A 19,159-nucleotide genomic window follows, 5' to 3' on the forward strand; every position below is an offset into this window, starting at 1 on the left:
AGAAAAATGTTATCTTCGCTTAATAGATAAATAATCTTCTTAAAATCAAATCTAGAAGATATTCTGTCCTTCACATCATGATCATTTACTACTTCTACGATTTCATTTTAATTTATTCGTTTGGAAACTTTTCCGAGATTAAATGTATTAGATTATTCACGCTTTTATTGTTTTTGTTTGTTTGTTTGTTTGTTTGTTTGTTGTTTTTTTTTTGTTGTTGTTTTTTTTAGGGGGGGGGGTGGATCAACCGCATGTCAGTCATGTTTTGTGTTTTTTCTTTTTTTTTTGGGGGGGGGGGGGGGGGGGGCGTTTGTGTGTGACTCCTTCATCGTGAGGAAGAATGAATAATTCTTGTCCTCAAATAATGAATGCTTACACTGTGGGATAATCTTTAGAGAATAATATTTCTGGTCTACATTCTCATAAATATCGTTTATCTCTAAAGAAAAATAAATCATTTATAGAGGAAAATGAAGTGAAATATACAAGTCTGTTTTTATAGAAGTAAACGTGTGCCACCAGGTGATTCGAACCAGGCCACAGTAAAAAATGTTGAATTTCAGTCTCAAAATATCCGAGCTTTTCAAATTAAAAGGACATTAAACATAAATATAAACCAAACATAAAATTAAAGAAATATTTTTCATTTTCGGGATTTTTGTACTTTTCACCCACATCGGTACCCCCTGAAAAGCTTAATAAATTTATAATATTCTTTCGATAAAAACGTATCAAATTATCAGATTCTTTGAGGGGTGGAGGGGGGCTGCTTTGGATAGGACTTGTTAGTCAAAGTGTAAAATTGACTTTTTTTTAACTGTTAAATAGATTGAAGTTACATATGTATATGAAATTTAGGTTGTTCCGTTTTAGTAATCAAAAGCACAACTACTGGCACGCCCGCCTGTTCATGATATTATAAAGAAAACCGTATAACTACATATTATATCGTATAAGTAACATAAACACATGGCTACAAGGGGTTTATCTTATCTCGTTCGTACGACTTAGTATCTCGTACGTACGACTTAGTATTTCGTTCGTACGACTTAGTATCTCGTACGTACGACTTAGTATCTCGTTCGTACGACTTATTATGTCGTACGTACGACATAGTATCTCGTTCGTATGACTTAGTATCTCGTACGTACGACTTATTATGTCGTACGTACGACTTATTATGTCGTACGTACGACATAGTATCTCGTTCGTACGACTTAGTATCTCGTACGTACGACTTATTATGTCGTACATACGACATAGTATCTCGTTCGTACGACTTATTATGTCGTACGTACGACTTATTATGTCGTACGTACGACTTATTATGTCGTACGTACGACTTAGTATCTCGTTCGTACGACTTAGTATCTCGTTTGTACGACTTAGTATCTCGTTCGTACGACTTATTATGTCGTACGTACGACTTAGTATGTCGTACGTACGACATAGTATCTCGTTCGTACGACTTAGTAAGTCGTACGTACGACTTATTATGTCGTACGTACGACTTAATATTATGTCGTACGTACGACTTATTATGTCGTTCGTACGACTTATTATGTCGTACGTACGACTTAGTATGTCGTACGTACGACATAGTATCTCGTTCGTACGACTTAGTATCTCGTACGTACGACTTACTATGTCGTACGTACGACTTATTATGTCGTACGTACGACTTACAATATTCTTTTTTCAAGTGGCAGCAATACGCTTCCGTACTTTCTTCTGGTTCTGGTAAGTTTTTAGAAAAAAATAGCCAGGCTTCTAAAACATTTTTCCAAAACATATTTTTTACATCTTTTATTTTCTTGAGGATGTATTCTTCTCCACAAAAAACTATTTTTGTTAAAATCTAAAGTTAAATATGAATATTTACCTTCCAGTATAACATTTTTCATCCATACAAGTTTCAGAGACATAATAAACTCTTTAATACTAATCATCTTGAAACCGCCATCTTTAAGATCTTTAATACAAACTCCTTTTTTTAGTCTAAAAGTATTACTTCCCATTACAAAGGAATAAAAGGTGTTTTCTAAATCTTTTATATATAAATCAGTGGGATTTGGAAGGGAGGCAAAAATATGATTCAATATTGGCAATAAAAGTGTTTTCAAAACTGTTAATCGTCCTAGTGGTGTGAGATTCCTACGTTTCCAATGTCTTATTTTCTATATGTTTTCTAACTTTGAACTGAGATTCCTCGAAAGTATCTTCTGCAAATCTATATCAAATTCAATACCAAGTAACCTAAAGTTTTTCTTTCCCCACTCAAGAGATTGATTTTTATATAAAACTTCATCACTACCTTTTTTGTTACCTATCCATATTAATTGTGTTTTATCATAATTTATATGTAAGCCGGACATTTTTGCAAAATCTCTAAGGGTACCTAAACTTGATTGTAAAGATTTCTCACTGCCATCCAATATAAGAGAAGTGTCATCAGCAAGCATTGAGATTTTCTTTTCCTCATCAATGAAATGTATACCTTTGATGTCTTTGTTATTTCTTATCTTAATAGCAAGGATTTCAGCACATATCAAGAATAAGTATGGGGATAGTGGGTCTCCCTGGCGACATCCTCGATGCAGAGAGAATGTTTCTGATAAATTTCCTCCCTGAATTACTGCTGATGTAATGTTTGAATAAAATAAACTAACCCATTTCCTCATAGACTTTCCAAAATTAAAGAAATTAAGTGATTTTTGAATAAAAGCCCAAGAGACAGAATCAAATGCTTTTTCAAAGTCATCAAGAAGAAGAAGACCTGGTATTTTTTCTTCTTCTGTATATTGTATAATGTCATAGATTAGTCTAATGTTTTCAGCTAAATGCCTACCCTGTATAAAGCCTGTTTGATCAGGATGTATAATTTTATCTAAAAACCTTCTAATTCTATTCGCAATTGAACCAGATGCAATTTTATAAACTGTGTTTAAAAGAGAGATAGGTCTCCAATTTTTTAACAAGTGTTTAGGTTTGTCACCCTTTGGTAAGCAGGTAATGATTCCATGTCTCTGAGTTACACTTAAAATATCATGATCATATGCATAATTAATTGATCGAACAACAAAGACGCCTATAAATTTCCAAAAGACCTTAAAAAATTCTGAGGTAAAGCCATCTGAGCCAGGTGATTTATTTGATTTCATCCTAAAAAGTGTTTCTCCTGCCTCCTTCAGTGTAATTTGACCTTCTAATGACCTTGACTCTTCATTGGAAAGCTTTTTAATATTTGAAAAATTCATTTCCTCCTGAAGGTTAACATTTTCAACCACATCATCTACATTTCTATACAAATTTTCATAATATTGTTTGGTTGTTTTTAAGATATCTGATTGATTATAAACTGTCTCTCCATTTTCTAATTCAATTTTTGGAATAATTTTACTTAAGAAATTTCTTGATTCGAGATTACAGAAATATTTTGTCGGTTTCTCCCCTTCTTCTATCCATCTTGCCCTTGACCTTATATACACACCAGCCATTTTTTCTTTTCTAATATCTTCCAACTCTTATACAACATAAGAGAAACCTTTTTCCTTCAGCAGTAAAATCTAAAAGAAGAAAATTACCATCCACATCTCCTTTTTCCTTCAGTTGTATTAAGATTTGTTAACGACAAATAGTGTGCAATTCTGTAAAAGAAAAAAAACCTGTGTTGTGCTCTCATGATAAAAAAAATTCACCATAGATTGAGGAATTTTATCTGTTCATCACTAAGAAATCATTGATCTAAAAAATAACTAGAGGTACTATGAGCACTGAGCTCACTAAATGATACACCCGCCTCCCATATAATTATAATGACAAAGTCCCTGTTCTGCTCATGGAGACACGAAATAAGTGTCAGATAAAAAAAATATAATAGGAGGTGCACAATGGCATTATGTAAAAAAGAATCTGCGAAAGTATCATTAAATTTTATTCAGTGGTATAGGAGGAGTTGCAGATAAGAGATGTGTACCCTTAAATATTATTTTTAAAAAATGGCGATGCCAATGTTTTGCTCAGGAAAACCCAAAATATGTGTCTGATCAAAAAGTAAAGTAGAAGGTCACAGTGGCAATATATAACAAAGATTTCGCGAAAGTCTCATTAAATTTCATTCAGTGGTAAAAGAGGAGTTGCGAATAAGAGATATGTACCCAAAAGCGTAACAGACAGACGGACGGACGTACAGACAGACGGACATCCCGATTACTATATATTCTCCCCTTTTCAAGCGGGGGTAAAATAACAAGAAGAACTGTGATCAAGCAATGAGCTCACTTAATGATACCCCCGCCTCCCATATGAGTATAATGGCATTGTCCATAATATGTGTCGAATCAAAAAGTAAAATAGAAGGTGCACAATGGCAATATGTAACTAGAGGTACTGTGAGCGATGAGCTCACTAAATGATACCCCCCGCCTCCATATAGTTATAATGGCAAAGTTCATGTTTGCTGTGGCCGAAAATATGTGTCGGATCAAAAAGTAAAATAGGAGGTCACAATGGCAATATGTAATAAAGATTCTGTGAAAGTTTCATTAAATTTCATTCAGTGGTATGAGAGGAGTTGCGGATAAGAGATGGGTACCCCAAAGCGTAACAGACGGACGGACGAAATTAACGATTACTATATACCCTCCCGCTTTTCAAGCGGGGGGTATAATCAAGATTCTGTGAAAGTTTCATCAAATTTCATTCAGTTGTATGAGAGGAGTTGCGGATAAGAGATGACAGGCGGACGGATGGACGTGCGGACAGACGGACATACGGATTACTATTATATACCCGCCCGCTTTTCAAGCCGGGGGTATAACAACCAGTTTTATGTAATACTGTGTATCTTGACTTGATGCGAAACAATTAAATGTCAAACTTTATTTTTTAAAAATCCACTTTCATAATATACATGTACTAAAATCGTTTAAATACGTATATTTATACCCCCCGCTTGAAAAGCGGGAGGGTATATAGTAATCGTTAATTCCGTCCGTCCGTCCATCTGTCCGTCTGTTACGCTTTGGGGTACCCATCTCTTATCCGCAACTCCTCTTATACTACTGAGTGAAATTTAATGAAACTTTCACAGAATCTTTATTACATATTGCCATTGTGCACCTCCTATTTTACTTTTTGATCTAACACATATTTTGGGTGTCCCGGCCACGGCAAAACATGGACTTTAATTGTCATCAGTTATAACGATATATGAGGCGGGGGGTATCATTTGGTGAGCTCATTGCTCACAGTACCTCTAGTTTTATTATCCAATTCAAAATCAGATCTTCAATGTAAACTCAATCTCCTCAATGATTACCGTAGTGAGTGGTGTCTAGAAGTAAACATAAATAACAAAGGTAATAATTTATAATAACTCTGGTAAATTACAGAAGGAAGCATTACAACTTGGTAATGACATTATAGAATGTGTAAAACAATATAAATATTCAGGGACAACTCTTGAAAATAATGGAACGTTTACTGAAGCCAAAAAACAACTGTATCAGAAAAGTTTAAAGGCATGCTTTAAATTTTATAGGGATACAAAAAATACTAACCCTTCTTTAAAGACGTTTTTACAAATATTTGATCACTGTATTAAACTTATATGGCTGTGAGAACTGGAGCATTATTAGTGTTACTCCAAAAAGGAAAAATATCCCTCTTTTTGATATATCTATATAAAAATTGGGAAGTTGAAAAACTCAATATGAAATTCTGTAAATATACTATCGGTGTATCTAAATCTTGTACAAATGTAGGAACCTATTCTGAACTAGGAAGGTGCCAATTATTTATAGACATGTTAAAGCAAATATTCATGTACTGGTATAGACTAGAACATACATCATCTAACCTACTGAAAGCAACTCTCAATGAGTGCAAATCAAACATCATTAATAGTGATTGGTACTCCAGTATATTATTCTACAGTGAAAAACTTAATATTAATTTGTCCCTTTGCAAAAAACTAAGTGAAAACAAATTTAAATTGTACATTAAAAGACAACTACATAATAGTTTTTTAAACACTTGGAACGATATCCGTACCAATTATTTGGAAGGCTTTGGTAAATTGAATAGATATTTTAAGTATAAAAGGTCTTTTTATTTTGAAAAATACTTGAATATGAAAAACCGAGACAATCGGGTATTTCTCGCAAAATTCAGAATTAGTAATCATTGTTTAAGGGTAGAAACAGGTAGTATGAAAGGAAACTTAATAAATGTGGTAAAAATGAAATTCTTCCCAGGTGTGAGAGTCTGTCGTTACTGCACCTCAAGTCCAATTGAGGATGAATTGCATTTTTTGCTAGAATGTCCACTTTATAATGACTCAAGAAGAGATTTTTAAAATAAAATCTTTAAAACCTCTCCTAATTTGATACTGCTCAACAATGTTGACATGTTTACATGGATTATGTCAAATGAAGATTCTGAGTTTGTTGTTTTATTATGCCAACTTATAAATGCAAATTTTAATAAGAGAAAACAATATAGTTTAATATATGCATATTGCAGATATCATACATAGGCCATTTATATTATGTACATTTTATACATCCTAAAAGAAGATAGCTAACTCTCTGTTCATTATACAATGTTTATTTTGTTCTGTTTTTGTATATGTATAACTGTGATGATTTTGGGCATTGTTCTGTATGCTCCACTGTGGGCCCAAATTGGTTGAATAAATATTCTATTCTATTTAATAACTCTGTAAATGCCAGGGGGTCCGGACCCCCGACCCCCTTCTAGATCGTGCATGTATTTAATGCACCTTATTCGGAACTGGTCAAACAACTATATATTGCGTGCAGTAATAAATCTCGTGTTCTTAACTCGTTGCTGAAAACTTGTTTAGAGCAGGTCCGAGGTATTTAACTATTTATACGCAAATCAGTTTTTAGCATTTCCCAAGTGTTTCTTTGCTGTCAATAGAATCCATTTATTACGACTACAGAATATTCGAAATGCGGAGTGACTTTAAACCAGGTTGTTGAAATTCCTGTAACATCAGCTTATCTGTCAGCAGCCTGCCTTGGTTTCGTACTCGGAGCAATACCATTATCAATGAATTCTAGGGCTAAACTGCATATAGCAGTCTAATTACTGTTAATAAACACTGAACTGCTTCTATTGGTAGACGTTTTTATCTATTATCAATTCCAGAGAATTGTACGTTTTGCATTACGTCACAACCTAGGTTGACAGCTGCACTCAAATGTAAATAGCACTGGCCTTCTAACTGCAAGATTCATTACTGATAATTTCTCCTTATCCCTTGCTCGTACAACAGACAATTTCTGTGTCAATGTTCATTTGTACCTGCATATGGCATGCATTGTTTACGCTGGGCACATCCATCAAAATAGATCGTGACAAAATGAGAAACGGTATACTTCACTTGGATTGTTAATATCGATGGTAATTTAATAGTTTAAAAATAGAGAAAAAAATATAAGAGAAAATAAGATTATCATTATTTTAATATGTACAGAATAAAATTAATCAAAATCAATTAATAATTCCAAAAAGATAAGAAATTTACACCAAAGAGATAAAACGGAAACGAAACGTGATTTCTGCGTCTACATCAATCTGTAAGAAAAATAAATAGTCTTAAGAATTGTCAAACTTTCATTTCTGTAACATTTAGAAATATTTCAGTCTGTTCTTTATTTGACTTAATATTTTAACACATCTTACCGTCTCCATACATCTTCCTGATCTGTGTTTACTCTGAAAAAGAATATTCACATAGAAATTACATCTTAAAACAAAAAAATTCAGCACAAATACGAGTATCATTATTGATAATACATGTATGACATGAAATATTCTAGACACATAATTATTTGAATACTGGCATATATTCATAATACACGTAATAATTTTATCACGTTTTGAATAACAATTTGATAACCCAAGCTGCTGCATCTTCAGTTACGTGTATGGATTGTATCAGATATGCATGCATGTATTCATGTACATGTATTTATATGTCTGTAACCTTTCTTTCAGAACTATATTGTAAAAATCGTTTATGCCCTCTGGATTCAAAATTGGACAATAAAATTCTTATATATATATTTCACATACTAGTATGAAATCCCGATTTAAGGATATCCGATCCTCATCCAGGAAGGATAACTCCAAAAATTAATTTTTAAATTGAAATGCATCAAAATGAAGCTTAAAAATTTTTTTTCAAGCAACAATTTTCATTTTATACCATCTTCTTCCACCTTCCTCAAATAATTTATTTTCTCCATGAATGAGTCTACTCTGCTCTGTTTTTTGCAAATATCAAAACAAAATGTTTGTTGTTAATGAGCATTTATTGTAATGCCAAACAAATTAAGCAAATATGTACAAAAGTTACATATGACCATATTTGATTATTTATCTTTATAAGATTCGAGCTCTTTGGAAGTTTTAGAGAAGGTCTTATAAAAGTTGACATTTGTACCCTATAAAAGGAGAAAAAATAATACAGTTTTAGAGAAATAAAATTTTCTTGAATCCAGCCATAGATTTCAATGCTTATTAGCATGATATGAAATGAGAAGTGATTTGTGATGTCTTGCAATGATAACAAAAGCCTTTTACACTATGTATTATAGAATACATGACGGAAATAGAAGACAAAAAATACCAAATAAGTATAAAAATCATGACAATTTATCTGAATGCCTGGATACCTATCATTTTTTAACCTAAAATATATTTATTGATCAATTTGCTATTAGAAAATGCATTGCTCATATTCCAATTCGATTTTTCTGCAAAAATATTGGAGTTTGACAATTTTCCTTATATAATATGATTAACTTTAATCATTAACTTTAAAGAAATACTGTGGATAAATTTACATAACTTTGTGGATTCAGAGATACTTTTATGACTATTTTTGATTACTTAACTGCTAATTTTATAAACCTGAGGATCGGACTACCTTAATTGCTCAAACCTTGCATAAACATTATTACTTCAATGTTTACCTTTTTCACTGAGGATTGACTTTCCTCTTTGTGGGGACACTCGCGTCTGAACACCCACGAACTGATGTGGAGAGATTGAGGCTGGGGCCTCTTTCTCCTATTAGTCTTTCCTCTCACCTAGAGTCGAAAAGAAGGATATTAATTATTATGTTTCTGCATACCAAATCTTGATTCTAGTATGACTTGGTTATTTTTTAACATATGAACATATACTACTAATACACGTACATCGACAAGAAACCGTACAGATAAAGGTTTGAAATTCCCATTTATGTGTCTTACGAGTTTGAACCATACATTTACATGTAACTGTATCAACGTGGTTACATTATCCATGACCTGTGATAAGAGTTGAATATACCCGCATAAAATTTTTATTTTTACTGATATAATCGAACATCTTACGCAGCAATACATTAACACTTTTCATGGGTGTCGGAAGCAAATTAGAAGGGGGAGGGCAAAGCCAACAAAAAAGGTTGGAGTCTAAACCTCAATTTTTAATGCCTTTATTATGTATAATCTTTGCCTTAAAAAAAAGTTGGGGGCCCCCTCCCTCCCCACAACACAGCAAACATTTTCTTACCGCTGTCAGAGGTGGTGGTCTGGTCTCTTTTTTAATTATCCAAAATTTGTCTTCGTCAACGTCCATCTGAAAAATTGAGCATAAGTCAAACAATGAATTTCACCCCCCTCCCCCCCCCCCCGACTATACATTTTAGCTCACCTGAGCCAAAGGCTCAAGTGATGAGCTTTTCTGATCAAAATTTGTCCGTTGTCTGTCGTCGTTGTTGTCATTTTCATCTTCCTCTCGAGAACCACAAGGCCAATTTCAACCAAACTTGCCACAAAGTATCCGTATGTGAAGGGGTTTCAAGTTTGTTCAAATGAAGGGCCATGTCCTTTTCCAAGGGGAGATAATAATGAATAAGTGGAAAAATGATGGCATCTTTTAATAAAATTTTCTTCTCAAGAACCACTTGGCCAGGAAAGATGAAACTCATTTAGAAGCATCATCAGGTAGTTAAGATTCAAGTTTGTTCAAATCATGACCCCCAGAGGTAGGGTGGGGACACAATGGGGGGTCAAAGTTTTATATGTACATAGGAATATATAGGAAATATATTTTAAAATCTTCCCAAAAACCACAGGGCCAAGAAAGGTAAAACTCATGTGGAAGCATCCTTGGGTTTTGTAGATTCAAGCTTGTTCAAATCTTGACCCCCAGGGGTAAGGTGGGGCCACAGTGGGGTATCAAATTTGACATAGGAAAACTCTTTAAATATCTGGTCAAGAACAGCAATACTGTGATAAGTCATATTTATTTAGAAGCATCCTCTGGTAGTATAGAATCAAGTTTGTTCAAATCATGACCCTCAGGTGTAGGGAGGGGCCACAATGGGGATAAAAGATTAACGTTGGAATACATAGAACAGATCTTAAATTTTTTTTCCCTAAAAACAGCTTAGTCATGGTTGATCATAATTTTATTAAAGCATCCTCTTGCAGTGTACATTCAAGTTTATTGAAATTTGACCCCTGTGGGGTAGAATGGCGCCACAATGGGTGATCAACATGGGCGGATACAGGATTTGTGATGAGGGGTGGGGGTATGGATAACCTTGTTCAGACAGGGGTCTGGGCCGTATTGAATGATTTCTCATTGCATTTTACACATGTCACTATAATAAACGATTTTCTGACTTAATTACTAACTTGCTAATAGTGGTATGGGCTAGTTAATAGTTATGTACCAAAGTGTGGCATTATTAATACTAGTCATATTATACTTTGAATTGTGGGGGCCAAGCCCCCGGAAGCTCCTGGGTTTTCGTGTATTTTAAGGTAGGTCGCGGGTTTGCTTTTGTCATCAATATTGGTACACAATTTCGACGATTCGAGCGGTTGTTTTGTGCACATTTGATTATGACGTCAGTTACGTCACAAAGGCAACGTTACGTTGTTTCCCGTTTAATTCTCTGCAAATGACTTCAAATCTGTACGAATCAAGTAGATTAATACAAAGTGCATTCTATTATACTTAAACCTCGTACATGTTTTATTAATTTTCATTCTGAATTCTGATGTGATTATATGTAATATCTTAGGATAATTAAATACAATACCAAATGAAAGAAATAATTTATACTGTAAGTATAACTTAACTGGTAAAAGTCAATCAGAATAATCAATAAATCAGCGTAAAAGATATGGTATGCAGAAAGAAAGTTATCCTGAATAAAGATTGCTGAGTTAGCGGAAAACTGAGGGGTTGTATGTGCGCACTTTATTTGAAACTCGGGGGAACATGCGTACATGTATATTGCATCATGACTGTCAATCAAAGCCGAGGCGAAAATTTGCGTATACATACTTTTCAGGATGGAATATATCCTCATCACTCAAACGGGTTAAATTAAATTACATGTATTTTCCTGGTTTTTTCTTTTAAAATTATCACCAGTATAATCATAATTGTTTGGTTGTTATGTATTTAAATCTCGTGTATTCGCCTTGTTTTGCTGGCTAATAAATTGTGAAATGCATTTAAAAATCAAAATACAAACAACCGAACTTTAAGACCTATAATACACTGTAAATAATTTACAAGTTTCATTTTTTCCATATACAATTTTTTTTAATAACAAAAAGCTCAAAGTGTGAAAGCTAAATTCAAGTGTTTTCCAACTTGAGTATTGAAATTTGATTCAGAGAATTCGAAATTAACAAATGTTTGAGACTTAGGGCCATATACATGTACTATAGCTTGCGTCTAATATAGAAAGAACATTGCAGCCCCCCCCCCCCAACCCCCGCTTATTTCCTCAGTATCGGAATGTTTTTTCTTCCCGTTTTCGAAAAAATGATCAATTTTTTGTGTTATGCCTGAATACATGTACTTATTAACCATGAATTTCCTAAAAATACAGGTACACACATGTACTAATATTTTATCAGTCGCGTTGTTGTCGCTGTTTGTTAATTCTCATGCTCGAGGAATGTTTATACCGTCCATTCTGACTTTATGCTTAGAGTAAGAATTTCACAATACAAGTGAATATCAAGTTGCTGGTCATCCTAATGTGTCTCCGCAATAAATTAAATGATGAATAAAATTAAATTTTGTATATGTATGTCACCTTTTAAATCTTGCATATTCCAAAGATCAAGATATTTATACTCGTACTATAAACGTGACTACGTTCAACAAATGACGTTGTAGATATAAATAACGCCATAAAAGCAACATTTTAGCAGTATAAAAGAAAACTTTGAAATTAGTTAGCCAAAAATCTAACGAGAAGACATATTGATTTTTTTATATTAATAGTTTTGATTTTACCTCATCTTGACATTTTGAAATTCCCGACTAATTCGTCTATGTCTTTAAAAAGTTATCCAACCTTTTTAAAAGAAACTATTTTAACAAAAGTGGCTTAAAACGTCATTTTTCCATACATTTCAATAGTAAAGCGTAAAAAAAGTACTAACAACAATACCGCGTTAACAGTAATATAGCATTAAAACTACGTAGGCAAATTTAATAAAAATTGCAGATAGTATGCTGTGAATTCTAAGGAGCATTATATCAAATTTTCAGGATATGTTTTCTCGTAAGAATTTTTAAGCAGTAAACCCGCGACCTACCTTAAGAGTAAAACCAGGCACAATAATAGTGGTATTTAATACCGCATATTTGAGTTCATCTCACAATATGCGCCGTTATCAAAGCTCTATCCTTTTATTATACGTCATCATTCACCTCCTTTTTGTGGAAAAAAACTAATAAATGTGATAAGCCGGAATTTATTTATCCATCCATACAGTGTCGGTACTTAGTCACTAGGTTTACGGGTTATCTCCCCTTTTCTATGCATCGATGAAAGTGAAAGGTGGGTGGTGAAAATATCCGATTTATGTTTTTGTATTATGAAATACCCTCCCACCCCAACCCTTGAGCTAGGTGTTAAGTATATACCCTTTCTCCTTTTGTTTGTTTAAATAACGTTTTTCATTGTTTTACATGGTTTGGCTATACCAAATTTATTAGAGTTATGCAAATGTTATCGAGAATCTTTTTCTGCTGTGGGTTTTTGTTTTTGTCTTTTCAGATATTGGAGATTTCGTTGAAGGAGACTAACGATACTGATCTGAATTGCCTGCTATTTCCGTATTCTGGGACCTTTGGAATGATCTCTGGCCGAATACCATGACAAGGGTCAACTTGGCGAATTATCCATTCGAGGAGTTCAGGGAGAGACAGTAAACTATACTTCACAGTGGTCATATTGGCGAAATCGTCACCTTCAATTTAACCATTGAACTGTTGATTTTGTTGACTTTTTGTGGTTGATGTTGAGATATGTGATGGTTGATGTTGATATATGTGATGTTGACTTTGAAAATCATATCTTATACAATGTAAAGCTAAAGCAAAATAATATAATTAAAAGATAATTTGTGTTGAAATGTGTCCGTAGCACGAATGAGGTCAACCCAGCGTGCTACTTTTCCCGTCAGGGAGGGCACAACTTATGTTGATGTTGGGGGTATGCCATTTTGCCGGCTGCCCCACTGTTGTGTAGACCACTGTGGACAATACCTGCCAACTCGAATAAAACATTAAACTTAAATACGTAGCATTTGTTTATTATATATATATATAGGTCCTTGATAATAAGTTATGTACCAAGATATGGCATTACTAAATTTAGTCACATCATATGAAATTTTAGGGGGGAGGCGAGCGCCCCCCTTAAATCCCCCAGTGATCAAGGTTTAACGCAGGAACACATAGGAAAAATCGTTAAAATTCTTTACGAGAACAACAAAGCCACGATTGTTCATCAATAAATATAAATAATCAAGGAATATAAAGGCTATATAAATAAAAAAAAAATCATCTTATAATATGTATCATACTACAAGGCGTGCAGAATGCCTATAGCTTCAGAAATAAAGTAATAATAGACACTTTGTGTATCTGAATTATTTAGATTAACCTCGCATTATTGAAATTTATGAAATTATGAGAAACGAGACTTTTCCGAGAAGAAAAATCGGAAAATGCATTCTTTTATGATAGTATTCGTGGGATTCGAACTCTAGCAATAAAAAATCCCGAGTATTATATTGCTTTGAGACTAACGTTCTTTCCACTACGCTACACAAATTGAGGAATTGAGGCATTTAAATCATGTTTTTGACCCTTGATTTAATGGATTTCTTGGAAAGATGCAAATGTTGTGTCATAAAAGTTAACTTTTAAGGTTTAGTGGGTCTTTGCATCATATTTTTGTAAAACAAAAATGTAAATTTTATTGCAAACCTTTAGCTAGGATTATCTTTCAAAAAAATGGAGAGAAGACCCACTAATATTGAAATTTTTGTTAAAGTATGAGAAAAAAATCTTTTTTGTCCTTTTTAGTGTGTGCATGTTTTTAAGTACGCAAATAATTTCAGTCTTTGTGCGATTTTTGTAAAGTGTTGAGATTTTAAATAACAGGCACGTAGCATCGTTTTTGAAAGTGGGGGGGCCAACCTGAGAAATTTTTTTTTTACTTACCTAAAGAAAAAGTTGACAAGCAAAAAAAAAAAAAAAAAAAAAAAAAAAACCGGAAAATTGCCCAAACTCGAAAATCCTATTTCGTGGGGAAAGGGGGGTGGGGGGTAGTGTGGCCAACTTTTTCAGCAGGGCCAACTTCCTTTCACCTCCAATTTTTTCCTACATTTACTTACTATCAATCTACTGCGGTAAAAAGTGGGGGGCAACCATCTTTTCAATGGACATTTTCTAAATGATAAAATGACAGATTTTTTCACATCTGGGGTTGGGGTCAGACAAGGGGATGTCCTTAGTCCAAATTTGTTTAAACTCTTTATAAATGACCTCCCAAGTATTTTGGATCATAATTCTGTTTCTGTTACTCTAGATAAAGAAATGATTTCATGTCTCCTGTATGCAGATGACCTTGTTTTATTGTCCAATTCAAAATCAGATCTTCAATGTAAACTCAATCTTCTCCATGATTACTGTAGTGAGTGGTGTCTAGAAGTAAACATAAAAAAAACAAAGGTAATAATTTTTAATAACTCTGGTAAATTACTGAAGGAAGCATTCCAACTTGGTAATGACATTATAGAATGTGTAAAACAATATAAATATTTAGGGATAACTCTTGAAAACAATGGAAAGTTTACTGAAGCCAAAAAACAACTGTATCAGAAAAGTTTAAAGGCATGCTTTAAATTCTATAGGGATGTGAAAAATGCTAACCCCTCCTTAAAAACATTTTTACATATATTTGATCACTGCATTAAACCTATAGCTTTATATGGCTGTGAGAACTGGAGCATTATTAATGTTACTCCAAAAAGGAAAAATATCCCTCTTTTTGATATATTTAAAGATTGGGAAGTTGAAAAACTCAATATGAAATTCTGTAAATACATTATGGGTGTATCTAAATCTTGTACAAATGTAGGAATCTATTCTGAACTAGGAAGGTACCCATTATATATAGACATGTTAAAGCAAATATTCATGTACTGGTATAGACTAGAACATACATCATCTAACCTACTGAAAGCAGCTCTCAATGAGTGCAAATCAAACATCATCAACAGTGACTGGTACTCCAGTATATTATTCTACAGTGAAAAACTTAATATTAATTTGTCCCTTTGTAAAAAACTAAGTGAAAACAAATTTAAATTGTACATGAAAAGACAACTCAATAATAGTTTTTAAACACTTGGAACGATATTCGTACCAATTATTTGGAAGGCTTTGGTAAATTAAATACATATTTTAAGTATAAAAGGTCTTTTTATTTTGAAAAATACTTGAATATGAAAAACCGAGACAATCGGGTAATTCTCGCAAAATTCAGAATTAGTAATCATTGTTTAAGGGTAGAAACGGGTAGATATGAAAGGAAACTTAATAAATGTGGTAAAAATGAAATTCTTCCCAGGTGTGAGAGAATCTGTCGTTACTGCACCTCAAGTCCAAGTTAGGATGAATTGCATTTTTTGCTAGAATGTCCACTTTATAATGACTCAAGAAGAGAGTTTTTAGATAAAATCTTTAAAACCTTTCCTAATTTGATACTGCTTAACAATGTTGACCTGTTTACATGGATTATGTCAAATGAAGATTCTGAGTTTGTTGTTTTATTATGCCAACTTTTAAATGCAAATTTTAATAAGAGAAAACAACATAGTTCAATATAGGCATATTGCAGATATTATACATAGGCCACTTATAATGTACATTCTATACATCCTAAAAGAAGATAACTAACTCTCTGTTCATTATACAATGTTTGTTTTGTTCTGTTTTGTATATGTATAACTGTGATGATTTTGGACACTGTTCTGTATGCTCCACTGTGGGCCCAAATTGGTTGAATAAATATTCTATTCTATACATTCTATAGTGAAGGTAAGGTTGGGGAAAAAAGGCGGGCAGCCCCCCCCCCCCCCCCCCCCCGTTGCTACGAGCCTGAATAAAGCATATGACATACTAGTATATATAATAAAATTTGGATATAATTGAGATTTAATTTTTCGCTCTATGTCTATCGCAGTATAGGCATTTCGTCCACCTTACCCCCCCCCCCTCACCTTACCCCCCCTCATCTTTTGCTAAAACTGAAAGCATCTGCAGGAAATATAGATTTACGTTTGTTCTGAACTGATTTTTTAATTTACTTAGCTAGTTGCTCAAGTAAGCGATATGGCCCCTGGGCCTCTTGTTTTTCAACCGGCTTTTTTATCATCCCATATTAAGTGAAATTGACATTATACTAATTTAACTGCAAAGCAACAAGCTTTAATTAATTCATGAAAAACTTTTTAAAAATATTCATTTGGTAAAATACTGAAATATAAAAAAAGGTGTTAAAAAACTATAAAAATAAGAGATATTATAAGTGTTACAAATTTAATTGATTTACAATTTTTATCATTGTACAAGGTAATACTCACCGACTCAATCGATCTCCCATAGCCATCAACAACTCTTGCCTATAAATATATCAATTAATTTTTAGAGTAACTAAAAGAGGGAAAAAATCAGAATAAAAAATCTTAGTTTTAAAAATTCATTGCTTTTTTTATTTCGTGATAAGAAAAATTCACGACGGTTTCAACCTTTAAAAATATGTTAGCCTTCTCCCGATTCAGATTGAAAAATCAAAGAAGGCCTTACGTTTAAAAAATATATTTTAAAAAAATATACCTTCTTTGTCGCGTAAAGATGCTCCGATTGCTCACTTGATCTCTTCATTTTAATGCAAACAGATGTGTTGCCACAACGTTAGAGCCGAATCAACGTCATCACATTGTGACGTCACAATCACTTTTTCTTTACATATTGTGACGTCATTAATTATGTTTTTTTTTCCGTATTTGCAAGAATAAATACCTTCCAAAATGTATGCCCTTATGCTACAACAATCTTCAACCCCTTTCACAAACACCAAACAGTGTCACTGTGTAATAGAATACGCAATTATAGCCGCTACATATCCTTTTAATACATTCGAAATACACTGTACGGACATATTCTGTAATAATTTATTTAACCCGTGATATGCTTTGAATTCAAAACGGAACCAAGTACCTGTGACTAGGAACTTAAAAAATGTACTCTGATTCGGCTCTTTGATGAAAAAAATAGTAAGCCTGTTAATTTATTGTAAAAATGTCACATTTAATCATTTAATTTTTTTCTATTTTGTCTCCAAATAATGTGCGTTATTTAACTTTCCACATCAAAAAGGCTTTCAGGATCTTTGAACCACACCAGAACTAAAATGCAAATATTGTCGGTTGTATACACGTAAAACAGCATCTTGTATATTGTATTCACATTGTCGACACAGAGAGGTCCTTTTATACAGCTGCGACCCCCCCCCCCCCAAAACAAAAGAAACTAGTGCTAATTGTAACGGGAACCGTTACAGATGTTCCCCAAACGCTCCCCAACTCCCTTTTAGTGCCATATTCCTGTAAGTTTCATTAAAATAGGCAGAATCTATGCATTTAAGACTTAAACAACATTGCATGAGCGTAATGACTATATTATCTTGTCTACACTATTTTACTCATTGCACGTGCACGCACGTGCATGATGACCATACCTTCTTGTAGGAGTCCATTATGCCTGTCTATGTTCTTAATCCCATCTTGTTTGGTTGAAAAACAAGGGATTTATAGCCATTTTAAAGTTTAAGCCAATCAGATTGCAGCGCACGTACATGCGCGTGTTTTCATGACAATTATTATATATCATATTGTAGGACATCTTAAAGTATGCCTATGTTTTAAATTTCAAAGCATTTTGTCAGAAAACAGAAAAGATATTGAGATTTTTGTTTCAGCCAATCAGAGCAAAGTGCACGTGCACGCACGTGCATGCATGTAAATGCTGACCATACCATATTGTAGGAGTCCTTTATGTCTATCTATGTTCTAAATCCCATCATGTTTGGTTGGAAACCAAGGGAGTTATAGTCATTTAAAGTTTCAGCCAATCAGATTGCAGCGCACGTGCATGCACGTGATTTCACGAAAATTTTTATATATCATATTGTAGGGAATCCTAATGTATGACTATGTTATAAATTTCAAAGCATTTCATCGAAAAACAAAAAAGATATTGAGGATTTTGTTTCAGCCAATCAGAGCAAAGCGCACGTGCATGCGCGTGAGTTCATGCAAATTTGACCATGTAATCATATCTATACATCTTATATATCCTTATATAATGAGTTTCAAAACATTTCATCAAAAAATATAGAAGTTACATCCATATTAAATATATCAGTCAATTCACTCATTTCACGCGCACGCACGTGCATGCGTATGCGCGCAAAATGACCTTCGTTCCGCACACCTACACTACACACCTATTAACCCTAAAAAGGTTTTAGCTCAGTTGGGTGAACAGTTTCTGAGAACACTCGCGGACAAAAAAAGTACAGGAGAAGAAATAAGAAAAAAAATAATAATAACTAGAAACGATCTCGTTGCGAGCAACGAGAGGTCTTCCGTCCGATTCCGTAATAAAAACGAAAATCTAGCTGAAAAAGTCATACAAAAATATCGGTCACACGGGGGATCGAACCCGGGTCGCCCGCGTG

General features: G+C 33.6%; 1 protein-coding gene across 1 annotated transcript; it reads right to left on the reverse strand.

Annotated features, from left to right (window-relative positions):
* Positions 1–7,551: 7,551 nt before the first annotated feature.
* On the reverse strand, positions 7,552–17,320 carry LOC134230194 (uncharacterized). Its single transcript, XM_062711964.1, has 6 exons — positions 17,254–17,320; positions 17,001–17,039; positions 9,595–9,660; positions 9,009–9,125; positions 7,714–7,746; positions 7,552–7,605 (listed from the first exon to the last, which is right to left on the reverse strand). The coding sequence occupies exons 1-6, from the start codon at positions 17,299–17,301 to the stop codon at positions 7,552–7,554; spliced, it is 357 nt and encodes a 118-aa protein (XP_062567948.1). The 5' UTR covers positions 17,302–17,320.
* Between the last annotated feature and the right edge of the window lie 1,839 nt (positions 17,321–19,159).

This window comes from Saccostrea cucullata, unplaced genomic scaffold, assembly GCF_032062105.1.
Source record: "Saccostrea cucullata isolate Sc308-1 unplaced genomic scaffold, CSIRO_AGI_Scuc_v1 ctg1341, whole genome shotgun sequence".
NCBI classification, from domain to species: Eukaryota; Metazoa; Mollusca; class Bivalvia; order Ostreida; family Ostreidae; genus Saccostrea; species Saccostrea cuccullata.

Bases quoted from the DNA above. Each gene is read 5' to 3' on its own strand.
- LOC134230194 (XM_062711964.1), bottom strand. From the start codon at position 17,301: ATGAAGAGATCAAGTGAGCAATCGGAGCATCTTTACGCGACAAAGAAG. The intron at 9,661-17,000 runs GTGAGTATTACC...TCAATTTTTCAG, and splicing joins ATGGGAGATCGATTGAGTCG to ATGGACGTTGACGAAGACAA. The intron at 7,606-7,713 runs GTAAGATGTGTT...TTTTTCTTACAG, and splicing joins CAGGAAGATGTATGGAGACG to ATTGATGTAGACGCAGAAAT.